This window comes from Pisolithus orientalis (genome assembly GCF_024613125.1).
Source record: "Pisolithus orientalis strain OTSU chromosome Unknown F5J12scaffold_14, whole genome shotgun sequence".
NCBI classification, from domain to species: domain Eukaryota; kingdom Fungi; phylum Basidiomycota; class Agaricomycetes; order Boletales; family Pisolithaceae; genus Pisolithus; species Pisolithus orientalis.
In genome coordinates this window covers 885,696-907,599 of record NW_026260795.1, presented here as the reverse complement: position 1 = coordinate 907,599, position 21,904 = coordinate 885,696, and the positions used below count along the sequence as shown (strand labels likewise).

The following is a 21,904-nucleotide window of genomic DNA, read 5'->3' as shown; positions in this document are numbered from 1 at the left end:
GAAGCACCTGGATCTCGATTTATACTGCTGGGAAGCAGTGTTGGATCCCATCAATAAATGAGAATGGATGGGATCCATTGTGTTTACCAGACAAGTTTGTGATTAACTTAATTTGTACGCTTCTGATAGAAGCTAGCTTGGCGTTGCTCATGCATGCCTTTCCAGCGCTTCCACTCTATTTCTCTCCCTCCATCCGGCCAGATGGCCCAGCCATCCCTGATCTGTACCCAGTTGGTGAGAGGATGGGTAAGGATAGCCGTTCGAGTTCGGCCAAACACCGAGAGGGGTCGCCTGTACGGCAAAAGCTCTGTGGCAATATAATGGATAATACCAAGGAGTGCCCCGATCGCTAGTCCCCAGGCAACCTGGTTGGGTGTGTGGTAAAGCAGATTGAATCTGAAACGGAAATATAAGAAAACTCTACCGGGAGCGAATGAAGAGAACAACCTCGAATACGCAACGAGCGCCACCCAAGACGCGATCACTACATAGACAACAAGTCGAAATGATTGGTCTAGCACAGCGTTACCTGTGGATGCGAACCGGTGGCGGAAGTACAGGTGGCATATTAAAAACGCGCCGAAATAGCCCATGTACTGACTATGTGATGACGGGAATCCGTACCCATTGAGATGTAATCTGCTGTCTACCTCTGGTATCAACACATGTAAGTAACATCGTCCAGGGCACCGGGCACCCACCTGGAGGGCGATCTTCTTTGAATACGCGCTTCAGGACTATGTTCAATCCCTCCGAAAAGAATTGGCCCGCCCACATGTTGATGATCGTGAGTTCACGTGTTTGCACGGCAAGAGCAGCGTAGGCTGGCTGATGGTTCGGTGTCAATACTGTCCACGGTTGGAATAAAGAAAGAGCTCTTACCATGAGAAGAATGGGACTGAGTGTGAGCAGTGCAAGCACGAGCGAGGTATGCGAGGACCCGTCGTCTGGAATAATGGCTGGTCAGTAGTATTACTAAAGGCATCTCGAAGTTGGCTCACAGACGACATGGGTCAAATCTAACGACACCCGTTCTGCAGCACCTGCCATGACGGCAGTTCCTTGCCTCACTGATTCGACAGGGACCGCGGAAGGATATCTGGTGAACTCACAGATGGTGTGTTGTCAACTTTTCACGTTTCTCTCACGGGAAATTCATTCGGGAACAAATGGTAGTATGTACACCAACATTAGTAGGCGACGCAGCTGTTAGCTGTCTTAACAACTCTTTCGCACTTGAGCCCAGACTCCAGAGTCTCATTGGCCAACGGATGCCTTAGCGAGCGTGTAAGGCGTTTTACAAGCTTCTTTTAAACGGAGGTTGGGCTCCCTCGATGTCAACTTACTATCGGGAAAATGATAACAGTAAATTCCATAAATTCCAAGCATGGGACCATAGGGAAAGCACTATAATACAACAAACGGGACAACATATAGAAGCACTACTTCACAGAGAACCCTGGTGGACAACCGCCACTAAAGCTCCACTGGCTCCTGTGAGCATGAGAAAACTATAAATTACTTGCAACCTTATCGTAGCCTCACGAAGAAAGAGGTACGTAGGTGATGTATCCACTGATACTCGGAGTACTATGATGGAGAATGCAGGATAAAACCATACCTGTCCTTCCCTTCGCAACGCTGTAGTCTTATCGTGGATCGGAACGGCAGTGACATCGATATCAGCCCTTCGCGCACGTCAAACTGTTATTCTCGGTCCGTTGCGCCCTTTCCGTTCCCCGAAAGCTTCGGTAGTTTCGCGACGTGGACAGCATTCATGTGTATATTTGACTTGCCCCAATTCTGGGATCGAAGGTGTTCCCGGGTATTCAGTGATGCTAGAAGTGAATTGGCGTATACTATTCAATAGTAAGCTGGGGAGTTCTCAGGGCACAGAAGACTGACGTTTCGGAATGGTGGTGTTCATTCCCACTGCCCATGCAAGTAAGTCATCGGCATCCTAAACAAAGAGTGAGAGCGCTATCGTCGGCTGGAATAGGTCATACGTACCACTGTGACTTCCGCAACGACAACCAGTCTACCACACAGGCCTTGAGCCAAGTCACTGTTACAAAGGAATCAAACTTACAAAGTGAGAAAACAACGGTTAACAGCATAGATGATAAGTGTGTTCAATAGATTCTTCGTTCTGAGTAGCAGGATTTGTTAGGAAGACAAATGACCGATGCTAACCAAAGTCACCTTGGGACCGCCGAGCGCGAGCCACTTTGATATAAGAGTACGCAGAGTGACACCGTAATCAAAACCTCAGCTAGTGCCATGGCGGACACAGCAGGTAGGGAGGTGTATAGCTAGGAATAATGAGTCGTAAGTTGCTGCACTAATTCCTCTATTATGCAACGAAATCACCCTATTGTGTGTGGCGGCACTGAGTGCGTTGTTGAGGAGCCTACACGTGGGGATCAGTATTCTAGCAAAGATGGGTGAACAAGCCGGAGTACGTTACAACAACTGTCGCTGCTTCTTGTTAGAATAGGTTCTCGCCGTGCAAGAAAGATAGTGGACAAACCTATGCCAAACACTGTTGAATTGAATATCATTATAAGTGCTTCGTGGATGCAATAAAAACACTACCAAAATGAACTATTACTGATAGTATCTGCCATGGTCTTGTTACTGGGTGATACCTTGGTCATCATCAGTAAATGTACTCACAATTGGGATGGTCACCAACCACCTCAGTTGATGGCGACAAACTGAGTGCCGATCAACCAAGTCTCGAGTGGCAGATTGAATATGACATACGGTAATGTATTTTACGCACAAAGAAGCTAGCAATATTTGGTTTATGAGCCTCAAACCACAAAAGAAAGTCACTTACAGTTGAACTATAGAAATCACGAATGACTGGAATAGAGTAAAATCCTGTCATAAAAGCTGAGAGGAAAGGAACGCACATGTACCAGAACTGATGCCTAAACAGGGAAACACTTTAATCAGTGCCTCGTAGAAAAATGGGTATGCACACTGAGAATGACCTGCCGTGTCTCATCAGCAGGAGGGAACTTTGAAATGGAAGGCATACGAACCACGTAAGATGCTCCAAATTCGTCGGCACGCCATAACTGGTTATCTGCAGTGATTAAGCACAATGGTTACAAAAGTCACGCACATGGATTTTACCAAGTAGTAGTACACCATATGACACACTAGTTGACCATTAACCATACATTCACTTATACATATGCACCGAACACTCACCGAAGAAGACATGCAAGGTATCCAGAACCCTGGCATCATGCGAGTGGATTTGACAAATCAAAAGAAGAATTATAAAAATGGTGAATATTCTTCTTCTACCAAGGGGGCCTGACTCACCATATTGCAGCAACCAAGACCTTTGTGGTCGAAGCATCTTCAGAATAGTGCATGTAATACACGTAAGTCTATAATGTAACCAGTAAGCAGAGCACCAAGCTGGATATTCCGTTTAAAACACCCCTGCAGATTTGTTACGCCATATAACCTTCATGTAAATGTGGACATTAGAGAGAAGACTGTGATGGAGTCGAGCAAAGCAAAGCATACAAGGCGGACATCAAAGCCCCGATGAGAATAGAACCTACCACAAACAGATCAGCGGACAAAACCGCGCTTGACAATGAAGTGTATTCACCGAACCCGCCCGGGAGGCCCATGTTGTTTGGGTAACCTTTATATTGCAGACTCGTCAACGAATTAGCTGTGGGTCGTGGATAGAGAAGCAATCGGGGGTGTGCCGACCTGACAATAAGTAATCTGGTTCAACTTTATATGCAAAAGATGAAGGGGCTCAATCAGGTCATCAACAAAGCCATCAGAGTACGTGTTTAATCCATCAACATCAAGCTTCAAGGAAGATCATAATTTGAGAGATTTAGTCTTCAATGCCAACAGCTGATTCCAATAATCTTGTCATTTCTATATTAGCACTGTTTTCATGTATGTACTCGTGGACTATTGCGTAAACTGGCGGCCTCTACCAGGCCTTGCTGAAATCTTCCGTACCTTCCACTAGCAGGTCCCAGACATTTGAGTCGAGTACCATCAAACTAAGCAGACACTCGAGTCGCCTTGCAAGCGAGATTCAATTGTTTTCGCCGTATGACACTTATCACTTGTGAGTACCCTGGCACGAAAATCTGATCATCAGTCATTGCACAGGACGTTTTTGGTGGCATGATGGAAATGGGTGATCCATGCGCCAGGCAATGGTCGTAATATTGTTATGTAAGTGATGAAGGGACCAACCTCGCATACGTGACGAGGGCCATTCAGGAGAACAGATGGCTGAAGTGCAGTGTTTCGTGGTCAGACGCCTTCAGTATCACTCCCTGTACTTCGTATTCAGGAAATGGCAGCAGTAGATTTCGACCATGCCAGGACCACATGAGGCTATAGTAAAGTTATCTTCTGAGCACTATAATACAACGACCACGACGATAGGTAGATGCGCTACTGCATAGGGAATTCAAGCGAACAACCGCCACCAAAGCTCCGAAAACTAAACCACAAACTCCTAAGGACATGAGACTCACTATAAGTTATGACATTATTGCAGCCCCATGAAGAAAGAGGAATGCTGTGTACGTAGGTGACATATCCACTCATACTTGGAATATGATGGCGAATCCAGGGTGCAACCACTAGGATCACACCTTTCCTTCTCTTCGCAGCGCTGTGGTCGCATCATGGGCCGAAACCGCAGCGATATCGATATCAGCCCTTTTACGTATGTTGGAATTCTCTCCTCTCTCCTTTGAACTCTTCCTGTCTCCCGAAAGTTTTGGGAGTTTCGAGACGTGGACAGCATTCATGTATAGATCTGACTTGCCCCAACTCTGGGATCGAAGGTGTTCCCGTGCATTCAGTGATGCTAGAAGTGAGTTGGCGTATACTATTCAAGGGTAAGACAGGGAGTTCTCAGGGCACCGAAGACTGACGTTTTGGAGTGATGAAGGTCAATGCCATCATCCATACAAATATGTCATCAGCGTCCTAGCGAAGTGTGAGAGTGCCCTAGCCATCTTGCAATAGGTTATACATACCACTGTGACCTTCCCAATGACAATTAGTCTACCATGAAAAGCCTGAGGACAGTCTCAGTCGCAAAGGGAACAAACTTACAAACTCAGAAAACAACGGTTAACAGCATAAATGATAAGTGTGTTCAACATATTCTTCGTTCTAAGCAAGTTTGTTAGGAAGGAAAACGACTGATGCAACTGGAGTTACCTGGGGACTGCCGAGCGTGAGCCACGTTCATACAAAAGTACGCAAAGTGACACCGTAATCAAAACTTCAGCCAGTGCGACGAGAGACATAGCAGGTAGGGAGGTGTAAAACTAGGAATAATGAGTCGTGAGTTTCCACACGAATTTCTCTGTTAACGAAACTACCCTAGCGTGTGAGGAGAAGCTAAGGGCGTTGTTGACGAACCTACACATGGAGGTCAGTACTTCAGTAAAGAAGCTTGGACAGGCTGGAGTACATCACAACAACTGTCGCTGCCTCCTGTTAGAGTATATTTTTCACCGTGGGGGAGAAACAGTGCACAAACCTATGGTAAACCCTAGCGAGGTATGATTACAAATACCTCGCGAACACGATTAAAAAAAAACTTACCGGTCTGGACTATTACTGATAGTATCTATCATGGTCTCGTCACTGCATGATACCTTTACCATCACAAGTAAATGTACTCACAATTGGGGTGGTCACCAACCACCTCAGTTGATGGCGACAAACTGAGTGCACATCAACCAAGTCTCGAGTGGCAGATTGAATGTGACATACGGTAATGTATTTTACGCGCAAAGAAGCTAACGCCATTTGGTTTATGAGCCTCGACCCGCAGAAGAAAGTCACTTACAATTGAACTATGTTAATGATAGATGACTGGAAGAGAATCGAATCCCATCATGAAGGCTGAGATGGAAGGAACGCACAACCGCCAGAATCGACGCCTAAGCAGGGGAGCACTCTAAATTAGTGCCCTGTAGGAAAACGGGCGTGCGCACTGGGAATGACCTGTCATGTTCAGGACTCGAAGCTTTGAAATGAAAAGGATACAAACCACACAATATACTCCAAACTCGTCAGAACGCCGTAATTGGTTATCTGCAGGGACTGAGCAGGACGGTTACAAGGATTAAACACATTAGTTTCACCAGGTAGTAGTACACCGTATGACACACTAATTGGCCGTTAACCATGCATTCACTTATATGCACCAAACACTCACTGAACGAGAAATGTAGGGTATCCAAAACCCTGGCATTGTGTGGGTGGATTTGACAGATATCTCGAGGTGGCCTAACTCACCATATGGCAGCAACCAGGAACTTCATGGTCGAGGCATCATCATAGTGCATGTAATATATATAAGTCTATAATGTGACCAGTAAGCAGAGCACCGAGCTGGACGTTCTGTTTGAGACGACCCTGGAGATTTGTTATTCCGTATAACCTTTATGTGAAATGCGAACATCAGAGGGGAGATGTAACGAAATCAAGCAAAGCAACATATACATGGCTGAGACCAAAGCCCCGATGAGAGTAGAACCTACCGCGAACAAGTCAGCAGACAGGACCGCACTTGAAAACGAACTGTATTTACCAAAGCCGCCCGGGATGCCCATGTCGTTTGAGTACCTTTTATATCGTGGACTTTTCGACAAACTAGTTGCGGGTCGTGGATAGAGAAGTAATTGGGGGTGTGTCGACCTGACAACAAAGCAATCTAATCCAGCTTTATATGTAAGAGATGAAGGGGTGGCTTGATATGACTGAGAGAACCCACTCGTCCGACACCTTTCAAATCGGGACAACCATCAGGGTATGTGTTTGATCCATCAACAAGAAGCTCCAAGGGAGATGGTTATCCCTGAAGTCTGATGGATTTAGTTTTCAGTGACAACAACCGACTCCAATAATCTCGTCATTTCTGTATTCTTCCGTACCTTCCACTAGGAGCTCCCGGACATTTGAGTCGAGTACCATAAAACTGGGGGGACTCTGGAGTCACCTTGCAGGCAAGATTCAATTGTTTTCGCCGTATGACACTTATCACTTGTGAGTACCCTGGCACGAAAATCTGATCATCAGTTACTGCACAGGTCGTTTTCGGCAGCATGATGGAAATGCGCGATCTATGCGCCAGGCAACGGCCGTGATATTAAGTGGGTGAAGGGACCAACTTCGAATACACGATGAGGGTCACATAGGATGTGATCACGGGCAAAGACAAGAAGCCGAAATGATTGGTCGAGCAGAGCGTTATATCTGTGGATGTGAACAGATGGCTGAAGTGCAGTGTTTTGTGACAAGCTATATATAACTTAACATAAACTAGAATAAGGCCGTTTTTGAACGGCAGGCACCTTAAGTGTTTACCGCGCTCGCGCTCAATATACTGCGGAGCTGCAGAGATGCGGGGCACAGTGCTGAGCGCTGAGGCCTGAGTCCCAAAACATGATATTCGTGGCCAACCAAAAAAACATGTATGAATTTCGGGGTGGTGACAGAGGCCAGACGCCTGTACTTCGTATTCGGGAAATGGCAGCAGTAGATTCCAACCATGCCAGGACCACATGAGGCTATAGGAAAGTTATCTTCTAAGCACTATAATACAACGACCGTGACGATAGGTAGATGCGCTATTGCACAGGGAGCTCGAGCGAACAACCACCACCAAAGCTCCGAAAACTGGACCACACCAATTATGACCTTACCGCAGACCCATGAGGAAAGAGGAACGCCGTGTACGTAGGTGACATATCCGCTCATACTTGGAATATGATAGCGAATCCAGGGTGCAACCGCTAGAATCACACCTTTCCTTCTCTTCGCGACGCTGTGGTCTCATCGTGGGGAGGAACGGCAGTGATATCGATATCAGCCCTTTTACGTACGTCGGAATGAGTCCCTTCTCTGTCCTTTGAACTCCCCCCGTCTCCCAAAAGTTTTGGGAGTTTCGAGACGTGGACAGCATTCATGTGCAGATCTGACTTGCCCCAACTCTGGGATCGAAGGTGTTCCCGGGTATTCAGTGACGCTAGAAGTGAGTTGGCATACACTATTCAATGGTAAGGGTAAGACGGAGAGTTCTCAGGGCACGAAAAACTGACGTCTTGGGATGGCAAAGGTCAATGCCATCGTCCATGCAACCATGTCATCAGCGTCCTAAACGAAGTGTGAGAGTGCCCTAGCCGTCTTGCAATAGGTCATACGTACCACTGCGAGTTCGGCAAGGATGACTAGTCTACCGTGAAAGGCCTGAGTCCAGTCCCAGCCGCAAAGGGCTCAAACTTACAAGGTCAGCAAACAACGGTTAACAACATAGATGATAAGCGTGTTCAATAGATTCTTCGTTCTAAGCAGGTTCGTTAGGAAGGAAAATGACCGATGCCGACTGGTATTACCTTGGGACCGCCGAGCGCGAGCCACGTTCATACAAAAGTATGCAGAGTGACACCGTAATCAAAACCTCAGCTAGTGCGGTGAGAGACACAGCAGGTACGGAGGTGTAAAGCTAGGAAGAATGAGTCCTAAGCTGCCGCACCAATTTATCTGTTAACGAAACTACCCTAGCGTGCGAGGAGAAGCCGAGCGTGTTGTAGATGAACCTACACATAGAGATCAGTATTCTAGCGAAGATGGTTGGACAGGCCGGAGTACCTTACAACGGTTGTCTCTGGTTCTTGTTAGAACAGGTTTCTCGTCGTGCAAGAAAAAAGTGCACAAACCCATGTTAAACCCTGTTGAAATATTGTTATAAATGCTTCGTGAATGCGATAAAAACACTCACCGGTCTGAACTATTACTAATAGTATCTGCCATGGTCCTGTCACTGGGTGACATCTCGGCCGTCGTCAGTAAATGTACTCACAAGTGGGGTGGTCACCCACCACCTCAGTTGACGACGACAGACTAAATGTTGATTAACAAAGCCTCCGGTCGGACGTCGGATGGGACATACGGTGATGTATCTTATGTACAAAGATGCTAGCAACATCTGGTTTGTGAGCCTCGGCCCGCAAAAGAAAGACACTTGCAATTGAACCATAGTAACCACAAATAACTGGAATAGAGTTAAATCCTGTCACGAAGGCTCAGATGAAAGAAACGCGCACATTCACCAGAATCGACGCCTAAGCAGGGGAACACCCTAAATTAGTGCCTTATGGAAAAATGGGCATGCGCACGGGGAATGACCTGTCATGTTTCAGGACTCGGAGCTTTGAAATGGGAAAGATACAAACCACACAATATACTCCAAACTCGTAAGAACGCCGTAATTGGTTATCTGTAGAGACTGAGCACGATGGTTACAAGGATTAAACATATCATTTTCACCAGGTAATAGTACACCATATGACACACTAATTGGCCATTAACCACGCATTCACTTATATGCACCAAACACTCACTGAACGAGAAATGTAGGGTATCCAAAACCCTGGAATCGTGTGGGTGGATTTGACAGATATCCCAAGATGGCCTAACTCACCATATGGCAGCAACCAGGAACTTCATGGTCGAGGCATCATCATAGTGCATGTAATATATATAAGTCTATAATGTGACCAGTAAGCAGAGCACCGAGTTGGACATTCCGTTTGAGACGCCCCTGCAGATTTGTTATTCCATATAACCTTCATGTGAAATGCGGATATCAGAGAGGAGATATAACGAAATCAAGCAAAGCAACACATACATGGCGGAGACCAAAGCCCCGATGAGAGTGGAACCTATCAAGAACGAATGAGCAAACGAGACCACACTCGTAACGAAGCATGTTTACCGAACCCGCCTGGGATGCCCATGTTGTTTGGGTAGCTTTTGTAACGCGGGCTCGTCAACGAACTAGTTGCGGGTCGTAGACGGAAAAGCAATTGGGGTGTATCAACTTGACGACGAAGTAATCCAGTTCAACGGAATGGTCTAAATGTGATCAGAGGAAGCGCATTGCCTAAGCAGTGCCTTTCAAATTGCGATGTAGATAAAACTGTCAGAGTATGTGCCTGATCCATCAAGTTTCGTGCTCTCAATGACAATGGCATCTCACCGTTTCCGTAGAGGCACTGTTTTCATATGCACTTGGGTTGACATGAACACCGCACTCCTGGCACTATGCATTGTTAGCAAGGAATCTTCTCCACCTTCCATTAGGAGCTCCCGGACACCTGAGTTGAGTACCATCAAACTGAGGGGACGCTCGAATCGCCTCGCTGGCGGGACCTAATTGTTTTCGCTGTATGACACTCATCAGTCTCGGAGAAGTACACATGCTTTATCTTCTAGACGTGCCTGTTAGAAACCCAGATTTTAAGAGAACCATTCTAGGTTTCAAGCCAATCTTTCTTGGCCTCTTTGAGGTTCTCACCCCAGAATCCTCTGACGCCGGCTGAAGACTGTAGGAAAGACGAAGTCAGCGTTCCTGGGGTAGGCCAGGCTTATCCACATGCGTCTCACATACCTCAGCAGTAACGAGTTCCCGGTGGATAAGCTTCCAGGATTGGAAACGGTGGCTCTCATTCAACGACGTTCGTACCAGAGGGTATGCAATTGCAATTCTGCTGGAATATAAGATAGTTCTTTCGAAATCGAATCTCTGTCCGAGCAATTATGCTACGAATATACTGTGTCCGGTGCTCGCTGTGACGTCTCGCATATCGCCTGTTGAGTGCACAAAGCGGATTTCTCATGGCCGGAACATACGCCACGATGGCTGTTTTGACATCCAAGCCAACACCTATTCTAAAATGCAGGTCAGACGGAAGAACGAAGTGAGGAAATCATACCATTATACCCACGGTAGCTAGCGTCATCTTTCATCGAACATAGTCGTAATGAAGAACACATCAATTAATAAGAGAAGTCCAGGAAGATAAACCTCTGTGTGCCACCTCAAAGAGACCTCGGATGACTAGAAATAATGACCAGTCTTGAAGGGCAGACGTGGACACAAGCATCGGTGTGATGGTGGCCAGTCACCCCTAGAGAGTGCCCAGCACTCCATGGCCTACGGCTCCCAAATGCTCCGATGGGCAAGAGATCGGTCGAGCAGAGCGTTACTTGTGGGTGCGAACCGGTGGAAATATAAGTGACAAACTAGAAAATGCGCCGAAATCACCCACATACTAACCACGGGATAACGGAAATCGGTGGCCATTGAGATGTATTTAGTCTGCTTTCAGGACTATGTTCAATCCCTCAGAAAAGAGCCGAGTCGCCCGTATGTTTAATAATTGCGAGTTTGAATCGCGCTGCAAGAGCGGCGTAGGCTGCCTAACGATTTTGGGGTCAATGTGGGACTGAACGTGGGCAGCGCAAGCACGAACGAGGTATGCAAAGACCCATAATGGCTGACCAGTAGAAGTCACGAAGTTGGCTCACCCAGTTCGACATGGGTCAAGTCCGTTCCACAGCCAATTGTCATCACGGCGATCCAGACACCAAACAAGCTACACGATTGCCATTGACAATGGCGGTCAACTTGGAGCGAGCGCTCTGACTGTCAGCAAGTTATCGTGGGTCCTCTCAGCGGCGTTTCCCCTCGTCATCGAGTCACATCTTTCGTGTGGCCGAGTCACTGAGCGCCCGGATCGGAGCGTTTGCGAGCCGACCTGGGCTATAAAATGCTGCCATTGAAGTAGGTGTTCTCCAGCGCCAAAGCTTCAAGCCTGGCTTCTATCAACATGGCATCCCTGCAACAGGTAGTCGAGCGACTTGCACTTGCCGCTTCAAGTTTCGATCATACCGTTGCGGTCAATGGTACTACTTCCTCAACCCTGTCCGGTGGTCCCCTTCAACGGCTCGCCGTCATTACGTCGATGCTCGCATCGACGTCCGCTCTCCGAGATTGGGCGTTGTTGCTAGTCATCGGGAGTCTCTTTGAAGCAGCACGCAGAGGTTTATCCTCTTTCTGGATCTCTCTTGTTGACGCATTCTTCATTACGGCCGTGTTCGACGAGAACGACTCTAGCTACCGTGAGTCATGGTTCGACCATACCGCTTTGTTCTTATATCTGACCCCCGTTTTAGAATGGATGTTGGCTTGGCTGTCAAAACAGCCATCTTGGCGTATGTCATGTCCTTGCAGTGAGAATTCTGATTGTGCACTCACTCCCTCAAAAGGACATGTGCGACACGTCGAAGTCAGCACGAGCTCGACATATTCGGGGCCTAGTTACTCGAACAGGGACTCAATTTTGAAGGAACCCTCCTATAAACCGGCAGAATCGCAATCGTACACCCTCTGGTACAAAAGTCGTTGGATGAGGGTCACTCGTGTATCCGTGTCCAATCCCGGAGGCTGGTCCAACAGGGAATCGCTACAGCTGAGGTATGCATGACGTATGGGGATAAACTGTGCCTGTGCGGGAACGCTGACTCGCCTATCCTGTAGAGTCTTCAATGGGCGTCAAAGGATTCTCAGTGAGATAATTGATGAAGCTAAGAAAGATTGGCTTGAAATGCAGAAGGATTCCCTTACAGTTTGGGTATCTAGCAGGCATGTTTGGCAATGAAACATACATGCGCCTCCGAGGCTGACCGATGTCCTACAGCGACAACGATTGGGTCCGGCTTGCTAAGCGGCTCAAGCGTCCTCTTAGCTCGATTGTACTCGACCCAGGTGTTCAGGAGCTCCTAGTGGAAGATGCAAAAGACTTCCTTGCCAGCAAGGCCTGGTACCAGGAACGCGGCATTCCCTTCCGTCGTGGTTATTTGCTTGTGAGAAGTCCTTTTCGATACTCGAAGCGTTAGTTTGACGATTGGTTCTATTCAGTACGGTGCTCCTGGATCGGGAAAGACTTCCATAATTCAAGCCATTGCTGGCGAGTTGTGCCTTGATGTCTATGTACTCACTCTCTCGCGTTCCGGGCTCGACGACACAAGTCTTGCTACATTGTTGTCGGGTTTACCATCACAATGTATCCTCCTCATGGAGGACATCGACGCTGCCTTTCACCACGGCCTCAGTCGTGAATCTGGACCACCAACAGCTACTTCATCCCCCGAGACCGGATCTCGTGATGGGCCAAATGGACCACCTAAATCGGGTGACTCTACAAGCAAACTTTCGCTCAGTGGTATCCTGAACGCCATAGACGGTATTACTGCTAACGAAGGTCGCATTCTGTTTGCGACTACCAATAAGTACGACGTGCTCGACCCCGCGCTCTGTCGGCCTGGCCGCATGGACATTCGTCTCGAGTTTCACCTTGCAAGCAGGTACCAAGCCAGGGAAATATTCAAGCATTTCTTTGCGTCTTCTCCTGTGCAAGCATCAGAGAAGAATGATGTTACTGGTGACGGGGAACCTCATCTTATCCATCTCACATCATCCGCCAAGTCTCAAGAATTGTCTCAGCCGTCATCGGAGTCCTCTGAGAAATCTTCACCGTTGCCACCTTTAGTATACTCTGGGCTTTCCCATCGTTCACGTGCCCCCAAGCTATCTGTCAGCGAGCTCTCCGCGCTTGCGGATCAATTCGCTGCCAGCGTGCCGGAGCGGCAGTTAACGATGGCAGCTCTGCAGGGCTATCTCATGATGTACAAGGCAACACCGTTCAAGGCTGTTGCAAACGTTTCCGCTTGGGTTGAGAAGGAACTTGCGGAGATGAGTCACTAGATTCAACTCAATTGTCGCAAATTTATTTGGTCCATTGTCACGTGCCCCCATTGTAAGCAGCATGTAATGGACCACTTGCCATTATAATGGTCAGGTTTGGCTAGATTATAGCAAATATGTGATATTTTATCTAAGATATAGTGCAAATGTGTAAAATATTATGTACAAATACCCATTTTTGGCAATCTTTCAATGACACATGGGTGGCATTGGCATGGCTTATAACGGAAGTGTGAACAGCCACCGTTAACATGTATTATAAGGTTCTTATCACGTGCCCAAGAAATTTGCGACAATGCTTTGCGAACTGAAACAAGAGTGGTAGAAATAAGCTTCACAATCGTAGGATTACATTAGGGTCATTTGTGAGTACCCTTTTTGATTGTAGGACCCACTAGCACCATAAGATCAAATCTGATCATCAGTTATGTATCACGCAGTACGTTCTGGCCAGTATGATGGAAATGCGTGATCCGTGCGCGCGGCAGTGGTCGCAAAACGTGTATGTACTTTTGTACCGAGTTTACTTCAAGCGGCATCCAGCGGTTTGATTGAAGCACGATAGAAGGGGCTCTAAATACAATCACTCGGCCAAGGAAATTTCCCCGAGGACAGCTTTCCAATCAGAACATCCAGCGGATAGGACAGAAGTCCCCGAAACTACAATATCTATAATTGTCACGTTCACGCACGCCTACCCGTTACTGTAAACAAACGAGCATTATAACAAAAGGTATCATGATATACAATCCGTCTAAGTAGCCCGGGTTAATGACTGCAATGGCAAACCCCCTCCAACGATGTCTTAATAATGAATGAAAAATTACGCCCTCGGTGCGCGCGCGTACTTCCTACGGAATTTACCGTCAACCGACTCAAGGTAGTAAGCTCCGGGCCAGATGTTATCAATAGAACCTTCGGGGGTATAGTTGACCGCGTTGTGATTCTTTTCGCGAAGCTGTATTGCGGCAACGCCAATAAATTACCAAAACCGCTAAGAAAAACGGGGAGACTTACAGCTAGTGCATCGACGTATTCCTGGCAAGGGACCACTTTCATGTTCTTAAGCCGTTCCAAAAGGTCCAGCTTCTCCTTGATTTCCGACGTGTCACCCTTGACACGCAAAGTGAAGAAGCTCGCAGCGCAGCCACTACCAAAACCGAACATACTGAGCCGCTTGCCTTTGAGCTCCGAGGGCTCGACAGCAGACAGGAGGGATGCAAGGCAGCCGTACAAAGATGCGGTATACATGTTACCCAACCGTTTCGAGCAGTGCATGGAAGGTCCGACCTTCTTAGCATACAAAGCCTTGGAAGCGCCGATGAATGTTTTCTCAAGATTTTTGTCGGTCACAGATGCAGAGTAAGGCATAGCAAGGATAACCTCTGGAGAGGGTATGTTGGCAAATTGGGGCGCAGAAGGGGACGCCACGAAGTCATTGTAGACGAGACGACCGAATGCTTTTTGAACTTGCTTTCCGTACGGACTGTGGAAGACAGTGTAGTCAACATCGTCCAACGAGAAAGCGCGGTCAACGTCGCCATTGGCGGACCCATTGGCGGCGCTGCCGTTGAGTTGAGCCTTTTTAGCTTTGGCAGTCTTTTCACGGAAGCGTGCATATGTAGCATCAAGGGCAGAGATATAGGTGGTGACAGAAACTGGTCCGTCAACTTCGGGATATTCCGAATCTAATCGGGGCTTGTAGAAGTCGTAGGTATTGGTCATGTGGTTGCCGTGAATGGCTGGAAGATCAGTGGGAGTCAGGGGGAGAACGGAGATCAATATACATCGAACTCACGCTCGACTACCACCGGCGCATTTGGACCGATGAGCATTGCACAAGAGCCAGCACCACCAGCAGGACGTGCAGCGCCTTCGGCGTAGATGGCAATGTCGCCGGCAACGACAATTGCATTCCTGCCGTCCCATGAAGTAGATTCGATCCAATTCACGGCGTTGAAGAGAGCGGCGGTAGAGCCATAACAAGCGTTTTTCGAATCGATACCTTCGATGTCGAAGTTGCCCGAGTCTGCAAAGAGATCCATGAGGGTCGTCTTCACGGACTTCGATTTATCGATGATGGTTTCGGTGCCCACATCAATGCGACCGATGGACTTCGGATCGATGTTGTACCGCTCTAAAAGGCCAGCGACGGCTGCGAAAGGCGCGTTAACCCGTGGGCAGCGGGCGGCGACACCAAGAGAGCTAACCATTTAAAGCGAAGGAGTTGATGTCTTCGCGATCATCACAGCAAGCCATGTACTCCTGACCAAGACCTATAGTGTATTTCCCTGCGGAGACGCCATCGAAGACCTCAAGGTCCGCTTCAGAGATGCACTGGAAGACGCTCTGTCAATTGGATGGATGCGCTGCTAGCACTGTTCGCTCACTCTGTAAGGGAAGTAGACCTCCATAGCAAGGATTCCAACATCCTTGGGACGAGGCATTTCTGGGGTGGTATTGGTCATGGTACTACGGATTGAAAAAAGATGCAAGAAGGAAGGGCGCGATAGGGACGATGAAGGGGCAGGTCACTTTTATAGGTTGGGCCGAGGAGAGACCCTCGACTTCATTATATAACCGCATCTGTTCGCGAAAATTTATGATACGATATGTGGCATCCGAAATGTTGTCCGACAGACTTATCAATCTCGACTCACATGTACCGTCTTGTAGACTAATATCTGCTAAGCACACCCTTGCCACGCTGTGTGCGTGTGCATCGCCAACGGCAACAGGGGGTTCTTCTTCCCGGCGAACCCCTCTCAACGTTGATACCACGGACCGCATCACTGATCCATTCTTCTCCCAAAAAACGTGTTGGGTCGCGTTACTCGGATCGATTGACATGCCTGACGTCAAAGAAACGTCCACAAACAACGTTTTCAGTCTGGCCTCATGTGGACACCACCCGCGCATCCGATTTCCATCTCGAGCACATATCCTTTCCTCCCCATGGTTATCCCTACACCGGAGTGGCCGTAGGTTTCATCTAGTCTCAGACAGCGACAAGTCTCACTTGTATCCGGCGCGTCTACTTAGTTTGAAACCCCTCCTCATCATTCCCTTGGCCCCATCTGGCATCTTCGGCTGCCATATTGATTCTCTGTAGATAAAATCTACCCGTTATCTGTTAATTAACGTTACCTTCCCAGAATATATCCAAAACGATGAGAACAGTGGTCCCAAGCCCTCGCAATTCCTCGCGGTCGAGAGCTTCCTTTCCCCCCATATTTATTTTCTTCCAACAGCTCCGGCCACCCGAACGCGTTGCCGTCGTTGTAACTGTTCGGATCCATCTCGATTGCAAAGGGCACAGGTCCTCATCAAAAGTACCAGATATCATAAGTTGACGCCACCCCTAGCCGTACCTGGGTTAGCCACACTGAGTCGAACACTGGCACAGATTGTACAACAATCCACCGGCGCAAGTACAGCCACGCAACATTCCTCAAACACTCACAAAGACCCGGCCACCCGGAGAACGTGAGACACCGCTTCTAGGTCGTGTTCATGCGCAGGCAGCGTTTGATCACAGCAATTACATTTCCCAAAAAATCTTATTACCCTCCCCCCCGCGGCCTTACGAGACCTTGCTAGGCAAGTAATTAAGGACGAATGTCGCCGAAAAAGTGGCTGCTTTAACCTGGGATGGGTCAACCCCCCGAACAGCCACTGCGTGAAATTTCGTTTGACACCGCATCTAGAACGGGATCGGTGATTGAGCGTACTTTACCTGCGGGAATATGGGAAAGTACCCAACTACTATATATTGAAGGTACGGTTTCATGACTGCACGCGCGTGGGATTACCCCTAGCGTCTGTGCCTCTCATCGTGATCGATAAGCCAATGCACTTGGCGATTACAATTTTCGTGGGTCTGCTTCAAGAGAACCAAGCATGGATGTAGCCTGATGTAGCCGAGATATCTACAAGGCCGGCATCGTGCACGCGACGTCCAGTACAATTACCTTTACAACCACCCGTGACTCCACTTCCGCGTCCCCGTTGCACGATGTACAAGGTGGTGCACTTCCACAAGCTCCAACGAAAAGTGGTTTATTGTCGTCACGTCCTGTTTGTCAATACAGATGAATCCTGATATGAAATCGCGAAGGAGATTTGGACGAGGCGTGGCTCCATCATGGGAGTACTTCACGAAAACTGGTACCGATACGGCAGGACGTCTTCAACAACAGCAGCTGGAACCTAAGGTGACTTGGGCTGCATACTGTCTCTGCTCTAAAGTGGGTTTTTGGGGGATTATTGATCGCAGGTCGTCATTCAAATGTTCGAGATCCATATAAAAGCATGTGTCCAATGCACGATGATCGACCGTGTCGCCGTGCCGTGCTACCCATGCGCACAACTGGCTTCAAACCTCGTGTAGGCTACGTGGATTTCCACCTGGAACCCAGCTTATATCTGCAATGAAAGACCAGGTAAAACGCATCTGTTAACCTTCAGTCCCCCCATGATCATGTCACAGATCGTAGTTGATCTCGCTCCTCTCACTCTTGAAGTTTCCCCCTTCCGAGCCCCCTTTGACGACAACGACGCCAATCTGGTCCTGCATACATCTGATGGAGGTAGATTCGCTGTTCACAAGATTTTCTTGACCCTTGCTTCACCTCTTCTGAAGCGCTCTTTGATGGCGGGTTCAATGTCTCCTTCGCCCCAATTCTCGGGAATCGTCATTAAACAAGAGAAAGGGCGCGACATCATTGAGATCGTCGAGGACAGTTTAACAACAGAAAGGGTTTTGCAGTATTGCTACCCTTTCACGAACCCTGTGCTCGAGAATCTGGATGATGTCCAGAACGTATTGGCGATGATGAAGAAATTCGGGATGAGGGGTCTGATGGATCGAGTGAGAGGTGCCCTTGTGCAACCCTCGTTCTTGGAGGAAGAACCCTTGCGTGTATTTGCCATCGCATACCGCTTCGGATTTGAAGCGGAAACTCGTCTCGCAGCGAGGAGCACCCTTCGTCACCAGATCTTTGGCCCTTATGTCAAGGAACTAGAACATATCCCCGCCTCCATTTACCACAAACTCCTCCAGTACCACCGCAAATGCAGTGTTGTGGTGTGTGGACTTACCTCCGACTTTTCATGGTTCCCTGGCTTCGCGTCGCGCTGGGTCTGGTTCCAGTGCGACGACTGTGTGCACCATTCCCTTTCGTGGCCACTGTCTGATGGGAAGATATACGAGGTAAACGCATGGTTTATCGAGTACATGGAACGTGCGAGAACTGCGCTGCGGGAGCGACCCTGTGGAAAGGTAGTCAGCGACCCTCTGCTGATCATGGACGCTCTGGAAACGGCAGCCCACTGCCATACTTGCCGGCCAGCTGCCTACCTGGACATGAGTACGTTCATTGGAGAGCATTTTTCGGTAGAGGTGGAGAAAGCGATTGATACGGTCAGTGTGGTAGATCAATCGATCACCCTTTGGCCTAATGCTAAACGTGCACTCCAGGTGGACTTAGACATACCCTTCCATTCCCCTGCATAGTTAGGATAAAAGCCATCCCAACTTTGCAGCGAATGAAGGGGGACGGCTGCACAGTCATGGGATAGTATCGATTACTAGCCTGATTTGACAGTATCACAATATGAATTCTTGTTGCCAGCTGTCTTCGCGCACTGTATTGAAAATAGTCTGTGTTGCAGGAGACTTTTTTGGGAGAGCGTAGATCTCTGGACAACAAGGCCTCGGCCGGTCATCGTAAGAAGTGCATCCAAACACAAGTTGTCTGCACGTGCCCGATCTTGCATCCATCTTATCTCTGGTGGACAAGTTCTAAACCAGTTATCGTCCTTTTCGTCCTTACACCATGAAGTCCGAGCTGTCGACTTCCACAGCTAGAGCTCCGTTCGATCGCGTCGATGCCGACGTCATCCTTCTCTCTTCGGATAACGTCGAGTTCTGGGTCTTTAAAGTGATCCTGTCGCTCTCATCTCCTATTCTCGAGAACATGTTTTGGTTGGGCAGCTCACAGAAGAGTCATTCCGAGACATCCCTGCCCACTTTCGAAGTTTCGGAGAGCAGTACCACCCTAGATACCTTGCTCAGACTCATCTATCCAACCACCACTCCTGCTTTGCGTTCCTACAACGACGCAAAAGATTTCCTGAGAGCCGTTGCAAAGTATAACATATCTGATGATGCTTTGCCTCGCGCCAAGGAATTGATCGCGGCACAATACTTGAAAGAACATTTCTTGTCCATTTACGCTCTTTCCTGTCGCTATGGTTGGAAAGATCTGGCCCAAAGAGCGGCAATGGAGAGTCTTCGGTTGGATGTACTGGATAGGACCGTTCCCTATGTCGAGGAGATGGAAGACATGACGGCAGCAACCTACCGCAGGTTGCTGTTGTATCACAGAGCGTGTGCAGCCGCGGCTCACGATGCGGACACAAACGAAAGGTGGTTCCCACCTACGAATTACGGACGGTGCGCCAAATGCTACCGCGACGTTAGTAATTCCGGGATCAAAAACTATAGGACTGCCTGTAAGGAAAGGTTGCTGCGACGGCCGTCTCCGTCAACGATTTCCGCGCTTGAAATACCCGATGACGTGGCATCGACCTGGTTTGAGTCGTCCAGCGTCCGTTGCCATCATCAGCTACAGTATTTCCAAGAATTTCGCAGAGCATATGTCACGGAAGTGAAGAGAGTGATATCAAACGTGAGTGTTCTTCTGGCACGATGTGGCCCATACGCAGCTGACTTTGAGACGTGGACGTGCCATTTCCTGATAGGTTGAATTGGAATTTTCCCAACAAGGAGCGTGATGAACGGGGAGAACATAAAAGTGCCCGCAGACACAATAGCCCCTGTGTACGAGTGTTTACATATGTATGAGTACGGTGTCACTGGTCGATTGATTGGGTTGGGCATTAAATTCGCGCTTGGCCATGTCCTCATCGCTATTCATTCGTAGCGTCGTTCTCTCGTCTCGATTTCATTTAGCACCGTGCATTCGCCCTCTCAAACGCCATTATGTACCCACGTTGTTATCCCGGCTTGGGGCTTCCTCCCTTTGGTCGATTTCACGTCGTTCTTTCAACACAAGCCTTTGCGCGCGGTTTTCGCGTTTGCCCTCTGACAAAGGCACCAACAAGCTAGGAGATACTTTGAGCAGCGACAAAGTATCGCATCAGAACGTTACTCTTCGAGAAGATATTTATACCATCCCGAACCTTTTGACCGTGTCCCGTATTCTAGCTTGTCCCGTGCTGGGGTGGTCAATACTGCAGGATAACTTCTACCTTGCAACTGGATTACTCGTCTATGCTGGATTATCGGACTGGGTAAGTGAGCTCGTGCCTCGCAAGTTGCGGTTTATCAATGGTAGGAAGGTCGATGGGTTCTTGGCTAGGCGGTTCAACATGCGCTCTGTACTGGGGACAATATTAGACCCGGCTGCTGACAAAACACTGATGACGACTTTGACGGTGACACTAACGATGAAGGGTCTACTTCCAGGTGCATACTTCTTTTTTCGTGGTATAGCGAGGTCGGAAGTCACACCTTGAGTAGTTTCACTGGCAACTATTATCATCGGAAGGGATGTGCTCCTGAGTCTCTCTGCTTTTTACATTCGTTATTCCTCCTTACCTCCACCGGTAAGTACTGTTTGCAACAAGCAGGAGTCATATTTTGATCGACTTTCGCCAGAAAACCTTGGCCCGGTATTGGGATTTCTCGATACCATCAGCTGAGGTAAGGCCAACTACCATAAGCAAGGTGTGTAAATTCTTTTTTTGCGTCTCGTTGCATACCTAAATCACTGCGTAGTTCAATACCGCTGCACAGCTGGCTCTGATGTTTGCAATAACGGTCGCTCCTATTGCACCTGCATATCTGAGTGTATATCTTCCTGAGATGCAGTAAGTGGATTCTTTATTGCTTCCAGAACACCGTTTAGTTCATCGCTATTAGACTCTTAGTGGCCGTTACCACGATATGGAGTGGTCTGTCTTATATGTTTTCCAAGGATGCCGTCCGGATCCTATCCGAAACGCGAGAACGACGGTGACGCCCATGAAGGGATTGATGTGGAATACTGCACATGGCTGAGGGTGAGATTACAATACACATTACAGGCCTATTCGTTATGTATTTCAGCTGTCGCCCTGCGACGGCGCACTTCCTGCAGTGCATCTGCAATGGCTTGCTTATTTGCACAAGCTTGCCGCCACATATCACTGACACACCTGTATAACGGTGCTTAGTTTGACGTCGAACGGGGTGGCGGA

At 48.3% G+C, this 21,904-nt stretch overlaps 10 protein-coding genes across 10 annotated transcripts; 4 read left to right on the top strand and 6 right to left on the bottom strand.

Annotated features, from left to right (window-relative positions):
- Positions 1 to 107: 107 nt before the first annotated feature.
- Positions 108 to 1,050, bottom strand: F5J12DRAFT_905714 (uncharacterized protein; the record flags this gene model as incomplete). Its single annotated transcript, XM_051748694.1, has 5 exons — positions 108 to 396; positions 448 to 646; positions 702 to 828; positions 883 to 947; positions 1,002 to 1,050. The coding sequence occupies 5 exons, from the start codon at positions 1,048 to 1,050 to the stop codon at positions 108 to 110; spliced, it is 729 nt and encodes a 242-aa protein (XP_051600089.1).
- A 317-nt stretch (positions 1,051 to 1,367) lies between these two features.
- On the bottom strand, positions 1,368 to 3,895 carry F5J12DRAFT_913203 (uncharacterized protein). Its single transcript, XM_051749086.1, has 22 exons — positions 3,745 to 3,895; positions 3,638 to 3,687; positions 3,550 to 3,583; positions 3,463 to 3,487; positions 3,340 to 3,407; positions 3,223 to 3,251; positions 3,145 to 3,170; positions 3,051 to 3,094; positions 2,990 to 2,999; positions 2,919 to 2,936; positions 2,843 to 2,868; positions 2,767 to 2,792; positions 2,677 to 2,717; positions 2,596 to 2,620; positions 2,531 to 2,542; positions 2,463 to 2,478; positions 2,371 to 2,410; positions 2,203 to 2,312; positions 2,090 to 2,149; positions 2,011 to 2,038; positions 1,906 to 1,960; positions 1,368 to 1,859 (listed from the first exon to the last, which is right to left on the bottom strand). The coding sequence occupies exons 2-22, from the start codon at positions 3,657 to 3,659 to the stop codon at positions 1,708 to 1,710; spliced, it is 867 nt and encodes a 288-aa protein (XP_051600088.1). The 5' UTR covers positions 3,660 to 3,687; positions 3,745 to 3,895; the 3' UTR covers positions 1,368 to 1,707.
- Positions 3,896 to 4,388: 493 nt separating this feature from the next.
- F5J12DRAFT_105717 (uncharacterized protein) lies at positions 4,389 to 5,635 on the bottom strand. Its single transcript, XM_051737978.1, has 8 exons — positions 5,626 to 5,635; positions 5,492 to 5,572; positions 5,400 to 5,439; positions 5,236 to 5,345; positions 5,128 to 5,187; positions 5,049 to 5,076; positions 4,944 to 4,998; positions 4,389 to 4,897 (listed from the first exon to the last, which is right to left on the bottom strand). Coding segments are annotated over exons 2-8 (540 nt in total). The 5' UTR covers positions 5,494 to 5,572; positions 5,626 to 5,635; the 3' UTR covers positions 4,389 to 4,652.
- Positions 5,636 to 6,076: 441 nt separating this feature from the next.
- F5J12DRAFT_832585 (uncharacterized protein) lies at positions 6,077 to 6,566 on the bottom strand (the record flags this gene model as incomplete). The annotated part of the gene is made up of 6 exons (XM_051745790.1): positions 6,077 to 6,196; positions 6,245 to 6,273; positions 6,325 to 6,391; positions 6,420 to 6,421; positions 6,449 to 6,469; positions 6,532 to 6,566. Coding segments are annotated over 6 exons (234 nt in total), but the record flags the coding sequence as incomplete, so codon positions are not given.
- A 1,092-nt stretch (positions 6,567 to 7,658) lies between these two features.
- F5J12DRAFT_782951 (uncharacterized protein) lies at positions 7,659 to 9,827 on the bottom strand (the record flags this gene model as incomplete). Its single annotated transcript, XM_051742788.1, has 17 exons — positions 7,659 to 7,707; positions 7,836 to 7,855; positions 7,914 to 8,077; positions 8,130 to 8,184; positions 8,236 to 8,263; positions 8,315 to 8,374; positions 8,424 to 8,533; positions 8,564 to 8,627; positions 8,810 to 8,862; positions 8,891 to 8,931; positions 8,981 to 9,082; positions 9,135 to 9,152; positions 9,432 to 9,460; positions 9,512 to 9,576; positions 9,614 to 9,656; positions 9,719 to 9,752; positions 9,806 to 9,827. 17 exons carry the CDS (start codon positions 9,825 to 9,827, stop codon positions 7,659 to 7,661), a joined length of 957 nt encoding a protein of 318 aa, XP_051600085.1.
- A 1,893-nt stretch (positions 9,828 to 11,720) lies between these two features.
- Positions 11,721 to 13,809, top strand: F5J12DRAFT_832547 (P-loop containing nucleoside triphosphate hydrolase protein). The gene is made up of 5 exons (XM_051745789.1): positions 11,721 to 12,087; positions 12,142 to 12,349; positions 12,413 to 12,517; positions 12,573 to 12,738; positions 12,794 to 13,809. The coding sequence occupies exons 1-5, from the start codon at positions 11,838 to 11,840 to the stop codon at positions 13,637 to 13,639; spliced, it is 1,575 nt and encodes a 524-aa protein (XP_051600084.1). The 5' UTR covers positions 11,721 to 11,837; the 3' UTR covers positions 13,640 to 13,809.
- A 109-nt stretch (positions 13,810 to 13,918) lies between these two features.
- Positions 13,919 to 15,803, bottom strand: F5J12DRAFT_832545 (hydroxymethylglutaryl-coenzyme A synthase C terminal-domain-containing protein). The gene is made up of 4 exons (XM_051745788.1): positions 15,438 to 15,803; positions 14,208 to 15,381; positions 14,080 to 14,141; positions 13,919 to 14,004 (listed from the first exon to the last, which is right to left on the bottom strand). The coding sequence occupies exons 1-2, from the start codon at positions 15,682 to 15,684 to the stop codon at positions 14,408 to 14,410; spliced, it is 1,221 nt and encodes a 406-aa protein (XP_051600083.1). The 5' UTR covers positions 15,685 to 15,803; the 3' UTR covers positions 13,919 to 14,004; positions 14,080 to 14,141; positions 14,208 to 14,407.
- Positions 15,804 to 17,728: 1,925 nt separating this feature from the next.
- F5J12DRAFT_832526 (uncharacterized protein) lies at positions 17,729 to 19,352 on the top strand. The gene is made up of 3 exons (XM_051745787.1): positions 17,729 to 18,025; positions 18,077 to 19,061; positions 19,119 to 19,352. Exons 1-3 carry the CDS (start codon positions 17,928 to 17,930, stop codon positions 19,152 to 19,154), a joined length of 1,119 nt encoding a protein of 372 aa, XP_051600082.1. The 5' UTR covers positions 17,729 to 17,927; the 3' UTR covers positions 19,155 to 19,352.
- Positions 19,353 to 19,476: 124 nt separating this feature from the next.
- On the top strand, positions 19,477 to 20,437 carry F5J12DRAFT_892896 (uncharacterized protein; the record flags this gene model as incomplete). Its single annotated transcript, XM_051747610.1, has 2 exons — positions 19,477 to 20,331; positions 20,405 to 20,437. The coding sequence occupies 2 exons, from the start codon at positions 19,477 to 19,479 to the stop codon at positions 20,435 to 20,437; spliced, it is 888 nt and encodes a 295-aa protein (XP_051600081.1).
- F5J12DRAFT_832525 (CDP-alcohol phosphatidyltransferase-domain-containing protein) lies at positions 20,341 to 21,903 on the top strand. The gene is made up of 6 exons (XM_051745786.1): positions 20,341 to 20,956; positions 21,005 to 21,131; positions 21,186 to 21,271; positions 21,324 to 21,392; positions 21,444 to 21,535; positions 21,588 to 21,903. Exons 1-6 carry the CDS (start codon positions 20,561 to 20,563, stop codon positions 21,682 to 21,684), a joined length of 867 nt encoding a protein of 288 aa, XP_051600080.1. The 5' UTR covers positions 20,341 to 20,560; the 3' UTR covers positions 21,685 to 21,903.
- The last annotated feature ends 1 nt before the right edge of the window (position 21,904 follows it).